The 9,496-nt window shown below is 46.1% G+C and overlaps 1 protein-coding gene and 1 long non-coding RNA gene across 2 annotated transcripts; one reads left to right on the plus strand and one right to left on the minus strand.

Moving 5' to 3' along the window:
* Positions 1 to 356: 356 nt before the first annotated feature.
* On the plus strand, positions 357 to 8,042 carry LOC130537332 (lissencephaly-1 homolog). Its single transcript, XM_057054055.1, has 11 exons — positions 357 to 550; positions 3,321 to 3,596; positions 4,052 to 4,136; positions 4,215 to 4,289; positions 4,512 to 4,718; positions 5,614 to 5,782; positions 5,885 to 5,987; positions 6,060 to 6,288; positions 6,367 to 6,468; positions 6,559 to 6,715; positions 6,865 to 8,042. Exons 2-11 carry the CDS (start codon positions 3,565 to 3,567, stop codon positions 6,936 to 6,938), a joined length of 1,233 nt encoding a protein of 410 aa, XP_056910035.1. The 5' UTR covers positions 357 to 550; positions 3,321 to 3,564; the 3' UTR covers positions 6,939 to 8,042.
* LOC130537334 (uncharacterized) lies at positions 7,917 to 9,094 on the minus strand. Its single transcript, XR_008953602.1, has 2 exons — positions 8,787 to 9,094; positions 7,917 to 8,519 (listed from the first exon to the last, which is right to left on the minus strand). It is a non-coding gene; the product is annotated as an uncharacterized LOC130537334 (long non-coding RNA).
* Between the last annotated feature and the right edge of the window lie 402 nt (positions 9,095 to 9,496).

A 9,496-nucleotide genomic window follows, 5' to 3' on the forward strand; every position in this document is an offset into this window, starting at 1 on the left:
AAGCGAATTTTATAGACCATATCGATATTTACAAGCAAATCCTAAAATTTCGTTCATAACAAGGAGACAAGGAGCCAATATGAGCTATAATAAAATATGTGTGTGAACAATTAGTGTTAATTAGCTTCGCTTTTTTGGTTTTCTTTCTCTTAAATTACTCCACACGCTACAAAGAAACAACCTGACTTAAATGACATCACATTGGTGGTCTTCTGATTATAATTTCTGCACGATTTAACGAAATTGCCTCTTAATGAGATTATTCAGCAACTTGTCGGCGTGAAATTTACGATGACGTGAGCGCTGCCCCTTTAATGGCGCGAGGCCGGCACGCCGTGCGTCCTCGCTCCCGTCTGCGTGCGCGCCGCCGACACAGATTGCGACCGTTAGCTGGGGCCGGGCAAATGCGGAGGTACCAGAGAGGAGGAAAAAAAATCTTGACCGACCGTGCCGGGTGATGCGAAAAGTCACAATATCATACCAAAGTCAGGCTCTGTGATCGCATGTTTAACCCCTTCTCCTGGGCACGAAAATGATCTTTCCTAAAAGGGTGAGTTGGCGTTTTACGCGCGCGCGTGTTTTTGTTTGGGCACTTCGAAAAGACTTGTTATTTTTGACGACGAATTACCTGCAGTGTCTGCGCTTTCCCGTTCCGATCTCAAAATGGCGGAGAGGCCGAACGCTAAGCTAAGGTGCAACGTTGGTGTTGAATACGCTAAAACTAAAAAAAAAGTAGTTCTTATTCTTACCCGTTTAGATCCACCACTGAACCGACTGAGACAACCTCTACGCTGCCTGGTTAATTTGTGATTTATTAAGGGGCCTTTGTTGTGGAAGTGGCCTAAACATTTGGCTAATGCTAGCCGTGTCTGTTTGTTGAGGTTCTGCTAACGTGGTACGTTAACAAGCTATGCTAACCTAGAAGCTGTCAGGTTGCTGCCATGTTTTCTACAGTTGATAAATGTCTTTTGATATGGCCATAAAATGCATCATTTTGAATCCTTAGCTGCACTAGGTGAAACGTTACGTCAATCGGGGGAGTGTTTTGCCATGCCGACAGGCTCTTTCATCCAACTTAACGTAGCTTTCTCTAATATTCAAAGTCTTAGTTGCCATTTAATTTCATCAGGTGACACATGTCTTTGACACTTGGCGGCAAACGACAACGCCAAACCCTCCTGTTCTCATATTGGGCGTCTCTGACAATGTAGACGTTGTTGAAACGGTCTGGTTCGGGTGCTGTTTTCGTGCTAAGCTAATGTTAGCTGGAAGGGCGTTGCTGAGCCATTGCTGCAACTTTGCCCTTGTGGGCATCGAATCTAGGAGAGGCGTCACCCATGCTTGATTTTCAGATAATTAGCATCTGCATCCAAAGTGAACCAGTATAATCGGGTAATTTGGACCGTTTGCAGGCATCGACACCGCAATTATCGTCATGCCGATCCGTCTCGTTTTGTGGAGTCACAACCAAGCTAGGGTGGAGACAAAAAAGGATCGATAAATCTGATGCTAAACCAATCATATGACGCTACGCAGCCTTCATTAAGGGCTAATTAATATGCTAAATTGGCTTAATATAATTAAGTAACCGGCAAATAGTAGCTACTAAAAATAGTCGCAACCCATAAAGTCAAAGTCTGCATGTTTAGTGTAACAGACAATATAAATATATATTTGTTACATGTTCTTTAATTACAAGCCATTCTTTACTTGGCTCTAGGATCCAGAAACTTGAATGGTTCTTGTCCTGATTGGAGTAAATGGACCTTAAGTTGGAACGCACATTTGCACCTTTTGTGATGAATCACCCTAAAGATTTTATTCTTGAGGTTTTCCATCATGATAAATCACAAGAAACGTTCCAAAAACGTGGTAACAGCACGACAAAAATGTACCTGAGACAGTTTGGCTTACACCCATTTCATTCCCAGGTCATCTAAAGAATACCGAAGGTTTCGTATATCTGCTCACCTCGCTGCGACTCAATGGCTGGTTAAATAAATGAGTTGTCAACAGGCCTTAACACTAAATCATCTTGTTGAACACGATACAAAAGGATGTGTGGGCTCCATTTTTCTCACTTGTTTTTTAATTTATTATGCCCATAACTGTCTAGTTCTAACTCAATTATAATCTCGTACTCTGTACACCAGCATTTTATCATCCAGCTATTTATTTTTCCCATCAGATGTCTGGTAACGTTTTCAAGAGGATGTTAGTTCATCTTGTCAGGGCCAGAGCAGTATAATCTGCCACCCTATGACTTGCTAACCTGCAGGAAGAATCAGCTCTTACTGGCCACAAATGAGCAGTTTTCTTTCATGCATTTCGGTTCCTTATCTTTAATGTCCTATTAAAACCAAATGTAAGGTCATCCATTGGAAATAACTGAGTCTGAAGATATCAAAGCCTTTTTATTTCATGTTTAAACATTATGTGTGATAGGTAACAACAGAAAGAACTTTGAACGGTTTGCATTGATTTATGATTAGCCAAGTTCCCTCTGGTCAGCACTTATTCAAGATCATCCACCAAACTCCTGCTCGCTGTAATAGTTCCTGATTGTGACATTTCTGTTTCCTAATACAATAAAGTTTCAATTCCAATTAAAATTCTACTTGTAAAGTTGACGTTAAGCAACTGTAGATACAGTAGAAAAGGCTTCAGGTTGTTGAGTCAGTCAGTTTTACCAAAAAGCTATTTTTGCTCTGCTGTGCTCAACATAAATCACTAGTTCTGTCATGTCAAAGCCATTTATCATGTTTACAGCAAAGAAAACAGCCCTTTCTAAGCCACCTATGGGATCCACCGCTGCGCTCTTTTGGTGTACTTTTCCACAAAGAAAAATGTAAATGCTCTTTAATCAGTCTTTACTGTTGAGACCTGGCCTCAGCATAACCGACGGTGGAGCAGGCAGTAATAAACGCCAGAGCGGCCTGGCGTGAAGGTCCTCTCTGTGTCTGGAGGTAATCGCGTTAGCTGCGTCCAGGTACTCGGGACTTGTGGCTTCTATCACTCAGCAGCAGACATGCGTGCACAGACGGACACGCACGGGCTATAGGTCGTCTGGTCTGGCCACTAAGCAGCTTAGTGCTGTTGTGGCCTCAGGTGCCAGCACTGGTAAAGCTGAGGAAGCCAACACTCTTATTAGCTCTACAATCCCCCAATGTTGTGTTTTGATTTGTCTAAGTGTTCTTTTGGACTGTTTTCCTCGTGGGCTGGTCACACTGGTGCAAAACCACCCAAAAGGTTGTTTTAAATCTGATAAATCCTGCAATGGCTCCTGATAGTTTGAGGATTCTTTATTTTTATTTTTTTAGATGATGGGCAGATTTGGTCAGTGAGGAAGAGTCGGGCCAGCAAACACTCGTGGATCCTCGCACAAGCCTCCCATTGAAAGCACCATCTCCATTTTTCCCTCCTTCTCGTTGGCCGTTTCACCTTTGAGTCTCCAAAGGAAGAGGACCACAGAGAAATCGTCCAGCCCGCCAGCACTCGCGCTCCTGCCAGACGTCCCAAGCACATCGCCATCATCTCCCCATCAGGGAGACAACAGCCGCCACCATGGTGCTGTCGCAACGACAGAGAGATGAACTGTGAGTGCCTGGATGCAAATTTGTGGGCGTGCGGGGTCATTACAGATGCAAACGCGAGCAAACAGAAGAGCGGCAAGTGCTCAGTTCCTGTCCTGTTGAAATACTCCTGTCCTGAGAAATTGCCCTCCTTAACAACCGTCGCCGAGACCAAGGGATGCGCCATGTGCTTCAAGTGGCTTCACTTGATAGCTACTTGGTGAATATTTCATAACCCACATGACAGCAAAGAAATGTGGGGGAGGAGGGGCGTAATATGATGGCTACGCAGCAGCGACGCTTGGTTAAGCAGGCAACAGTCAAGCTCGGTGTTCAGAGTAACCATTAATAGCTGAGAGGAAGGGAAACTGAGCCCTGATCTTGATGCTCGGATGATGGAATCCCTGCCAGCGTTCACACAACAAAAACTTGCATTGGCAGTTGCTAATTGCTGGTTTCCGACTGTCCCTTTCCTCCAGAAACCGAGCTATAGCCGACTATCTCCGTTCCAATGGCTACGAGGAGGCCTATTCCACCTTCAAAAAAGAGGCAGAGCTAGACATGGTAAGGAGGGGTGATATTTGCTGGCTAAAAGTCGTGTTGTCTGTTTCTTACTGCCTCTCTTTTCCCCCCCGATTCTAGAATGAAGAGGTAGATAAAAAGTATGCAGGGTTATTGGAAAAGAAATGGACTTCAGTCATCAGATTACAGAAAAAGGTAAGGATATCACTAGCAGTGATGTGTTTATCTAGATGCAAGCTAGGTAGGCCGCTCGTGCACCTTCACCGGCGTGCCCGTGATGCGTAGTGCAACGGTGTTATCAACAGGTTGTTGGAGGACTCGGGTGTGTGTGGGGGGCCCTGAGATCATGGGTAGAGCTGAGATGAACTGACCGAAGAGGTCCTTTTACACCACTGCGTTTCTTCAACTGTGTCTCAGGTTATGGAGTTGGAGTCAAAGTTGAATGAAGCGAAAGAGGAAATGACACACGGAGGTCCAGTGGGCCAAAAGAGGGACCCCAAGGAGTGGATCCCCCGACCCCCGGAGAGATACGCTCTCAGCGGGCACCGCGCTCCCGTGACACGCGTGATATTCCACCCCGTCTTCTCTGTCATGGTCACTGCCTCTGAGGATGCCACCATCAAGGTATGTTAGCCTACACACAGACACACACGTTGTTATGCGTGGTGGGTTTTTTGTGGTGGGTTTGCAGTCACACCCAACATTTGAAAGTAGGCTGGGGGTAAATCTGATCTGCAGAACCACTTTTCTGCACTTAGGGAGGTATTATGAAGGCATGACAGCTGTAAAGATGTAGCTGTAGAACCTGCCCCACGTGCAGCAGTGTCACTATCTAATGATGGTGAATGAATGCTTCGATCCAGCAACGGTGGTGGGGGTACAGCGACACCTGGCGGTGGGGCGAGGGACCGGTTTTGGTTTTTCTGAATGGCCACATTAAAAATGTGTAAAAGCTGTGTACAAAGAGGAGGAAGATGTGACAGTACATTCAGGTAGAATTAGCACAAGTGGACTACAAATGTGTTAGTCAAGTCATTATATAGGAATAATAATAATAAAATATATGAATGTGGTCATTTTGACAGCCCTGCTTAAAATCTAATTGCAGTTAAACAACGTTTAATTCAAAGCTTTACTGGGGATCTGAGTGTGTTCTTTTTTAAATCCTCCGAGATGCTTCCCCGCCCTGTCCGTCCCTTCCTGCTCTCCCTCTTTTTCTGCTTTGTCACTGCTCATTTATGTGGCGACGCTCTGATGCTGGCGTTGTCGGAGGCAACACTCCCAGAGCACAGCTTCTTGGGAAACATGCAGATCTTCTTTTCACCTTTGTTTTCTCCAACTTTTCAGTGTGTTTGCAATACGTTGCGTTCTGTCGTTTGATTGTAGCTGTAACCATATAATCAACATTTTCAGCATTTGTAATTGCCCAGAATTAAATATGCATAAAATTCCCTCTTCCCTTGCATATTTGCGAGGGAGTCTCGGTTCCCTAACTCTTGCTGTCCATTTCTGTTCCTAGGTGTGGGACTACGAGGCGGGGGACTTTGAGCGAACCCTGAAGGGTCACACAGACTCTGTACAGGACATCTCTTTTGACCAGACAGGAAAGCTGTTGGCTTCATGTTCAGCTGATATGAGCATCAAGCTGTGGGACTTTCAGGGCTTTGAGTGCATCAGAACAATGCACGGTAAGAACTCACCTGGAATAGTAACAACTACTCTCGGATAATTGTTTTCTGTTTAAATGAACTCGAAACAGCTGCAGAGTCGATCCTTGTCTGTGTTTCCAGGCCACGACCACAATGTTTCCTCTGTAGCCATCATGCCAAACGGCGACCACATAGTGTCTGCCTCAAGAGACAAGACCATGAAGATGTGGGAGGTCACCACTGGGTAAGTGGGGGTAGAGCACTGTCATTCTCATCTGTGAGGCAGCTGCTGGAGCTGACAGTGTCCCACTTCCAGGTACTGCGTGAAGACATTCACCGGCCACAGGGAGTGGGTCAGAATGGTGCGTCCCAACCAGGACGGCTCCTTGATCGCAAGCTGCTCAAACGACCAGACGGTGCGCGTCTGGGTGGTGGCCTCCAAGGAGTGCAAAGCTGAGTTGCGGGAGCACGAACATGTGGTGGAGTGCATCGCCTGGGCCCCTGAGAATGCACATTCCACCATCCTGGAAGCCACAGGCTCAGAGGTGCTTGTAACATGTTGGACCAATGTGTTTTATCCCACCAGTCGCTGAGGCTTACATTGTTCTCCATCTCTGATGCAGAGCAAGAAAAGTGGAAAACCTGGTCCCTTCCTTTTGTCTGGATCCAGAGATAAAACGATTAAATTGTGGGATGTGAGCATCGGCATCTGCCTCATGACTTTGGTGAGGAAACGGTTTAATAACCAGCGGTCTGGATGTCAGTTACGATGCTTAAACAAGGGACTTGACCAGTAACCAGCTGTGTTTCCTCAGGTGGGACACGACAACTGGGTGCGCGGCGTCCTGTTTCATCCAGGGGGACGGTTCATCGTGAGCTGCGCCGATGATAAAACACTTAGGATCTGGGACTACAAGAACAAGCGCTGCATGAAGACCCTGTGTGCCCACGAACACTTTGTTACTTCTCTGGGTGAGACACGAACTCCTGCTGCATCTGTAGAACCTTCGCGGTTGAGGCCCGTCTCGGCCGCCCAGCTGTTACTGCCCCAGCTGTTTAAATAATTGAGGTAATCTCCACTCTGTGACGCTTATCTGAGCAAATGTTGGTGTCTCTTTCAGATTTCCACAAGTCTGCTCCCTACGTCGTGACGGGCAGCGTCGACCAAACAGTTAAAGTCTGGGAGTGCCGCTGAGACCCCCCCGTCTCCTCACCCGACCTGCTCCTCTTACCTAAATCCAAAAACACCCCGCTGTCCCAGAGCCGTCTCTCTCCCGTCCTTTCGACCAGCCCCGCCCCCTCACTTTTCGCACTTGAAACCATAGCTGACCATGGCGCTTCTTCCTGCCCCCGCCCCACCCTCTCTGCTCCTTTCCCCTACATCTGTCCAGCCCTATTACAATAACTATTGTCCTTTTATGTAAATTATTATTCTGGATGTAGGGTACGCTTAATAAATGTCACGCAACCTCCGACACATAAACACATTCAGAAGACGAGTATTTCTTTGCATGGTGAATCAAACGGAAATTGTATATTGTTAAATTTACCCAAATTTGCGTACTGTTGTCTTGACATCTAGTCGGGTTAAGGGGGTAACATCCTTGTGTGTCGGCGCAGGTGGGCTTCTGTAAAACTGACTGACCGCGCCCCTCGCTGAGGGTATTTAAGCTTTTGTTTTGTTCTGCTCCAGCGGCGCGGCCACTGCGTGGATGGGTGAAGGAGGAAAATGAGCGTAAAAGAAAAAAAATCTGTCCAGGAGATGAAAATCAAGCAGCTCGAGTCACATGAGGTTCTGTGGGCGAGTGGATGTGTATAAAGTGTGCGTGTGCGTCTTTGTAAATTATGACAAGAGAATCGGTCGTCTCTGCTCTAATAACCAAAGGAGAAGAAGGAGGCGAAGCTTCTCACCCACTGTGTCCATTCAGACATCATCTTTTAACAAACTTGCTTTCTAGTAGACACTCACAGGACCTTAATGATCCCTAAGCTGCTGAGAGCATAAACACACACCCCGTACCAGAGGAAAAGAGTCTGCTCACCTTTGAGGTGTGTGTGTGTGTGGCTGCCCAGAGAATCGCCCAGTGCCCTCTTGCTCGCTAATCTCTGCCTTGTTAACCCATCGAGGGGGTCCCTCACTCGGGATGTTCTGCTTTCTGTGGTCTCACTGCTCTCTTTACACACTCACACATACACACACTCACAAATGCACATACACGCACAGTAAAAGTTGTGTATCAGTATATCTGGATGTCATTGTTTGCAACTTAATGAAATAAAATTCTGTAAATATAACAAACTTGTGTTTTCTTTTGGGGGGGGGGGGGTGTAAGTCTTGGGTCTGACGATGAGACTAAAGCTTTCAGAAGAAAGTGGGTCACAATACTAAAAGCAAGAACCAGTTCTAGACGGTGAATATTATTTATGTATAAGTATCTGACTCCAGTGCACAGATATGATCCAGAGGACCACATGCTCTTGTTGCTGCCACTTAAAAATGTATTTTCAATTGATTTTTAAAAAAAAAACAAAGACACATTTCCTAAATATAGGTGCCAGAACCCAGTCAGTGGCTGATGGTTGACAGAATAGAACCTTTTTTACGTGGACTCTTCAGGTGGAGCCCAGCAGGGACAGCTCTGGCCTTGTTATCAATTATGTACAGTAACCCAGCCTACCTCTGCGCTCACACACCTGCGCACTCGCCCACACAGCTATAACTGTTGCCAGGATACCGAGGGTGCACACACATGCACCAGGTTATGTCCTGCAGGTCCTGGGGGTGCAGAAATGGTGAGAAGGGAGGAGAAAAAGGTTTAAAAGCAAACAAAGGGAAGGTATAAGACACGAAGGCCCACAGAGCAAAATGACTTCATGGGCGTGATGAAAGGATAATAAGTCTGTCTCGGTCTGAAAATCATGTTTCCCGTCAGAATCACTGGAGTAGAAACATCGGCCTACATCCATCCTCAGCCACTCTCACTCATGCACTCGGCTTCTCCGACTTCCAGCCCTAAAATATCATAAGAGCGAACACACTCACTTTCCATTTGCCCCTTTGTAGGACACATTTCACTCCTTTGCTATCGGTCCAATTAGAGGAAGTGCATCATGCTGATCCGGATACACTGGTCTGTTCCCGAAGCACTGGTAAGGTTCAGGGTTAGAACTCAAAGTACAAGATCAGATTGTTCAAGTCCAGAGCAAATTTGCCTCGTTTACTAGGTGTTTAAAAAGAGTTGCAGGGTCTGTATCGGTATATAGGTTTGTATGTCATCCTAGTATAGCTTACATCTGCTCGACTATAATTTACGTGACTAGACTTTTAATCCTCTCAACGCTTCAGCTTGATTAGGTTTGGGGAATCTGAGGAAAAGCCATCTCAGGGGTTGTGGTGCCCTCTAGTGGTGGACTGCGTGGAGGCTCTAAGTGACCTTATAAGGACAAAAAACAGCCACTTTCACACAGACGTGATAGAAAAGGCAAATGCCCATTTTTATCACACGTGTGCAGGGCAAACAATACATAATTTGCGGAAAGACATGTTTGCAACACATTTCTGCCCACATTTTCTTGTTTCCATTCATGGCTGCGACACTGAAGAGTCTGTTTAAAGTCCATTCAAACTTTACGATCTCTGTCCTGTGTCTCGACGCCTCTGCTCCTTTTCATTTATTAATTTATGGTGATGCAGCGCTCCTAACTGGGTCAACCCGTCTTTCCTTCACTTCCCTTCCTTGCTAATCCAACACC

The sequence above is a fragment of the Takifugu flavidus genome, chromosome 14 (assembly GCF_003711565.1).
Source record: "Takifugu flavidus isolate HTHZ2018 chromosome 14, ASM371156v2, whole genome shotgun sequence".
Lineage (NCBI taxonomy): Eukaryota > Metazoa > Chordata > Actinopteri > Tetraodontiformes > Tetraodontidae > Takifugu > Takifugu flavidus.

Bases quoted from the DNA above. Each gene is read 5' to 3' on its own strand.
- LOC130537332 (XM_057054055.1), top strand. From the start codon at position 3,565: ATGGTGCTGTCGCAACGACAGAGAGATGAACT. The intron at 3,597-4,051 runs GTGAGTGCCTGG...CCTTTCCTCCAG, and splicing joins CAACGACAGAGAGATGAACT to AAACCGAGCTATAGCCGACT. The intron at 6,469-6,558 runs GTGAGGAAACGG...GTGTTTCCTCAG, and splicing joins GCATCTGCCTCATGACTTTG to GTGGGACACGACAACTGGGT.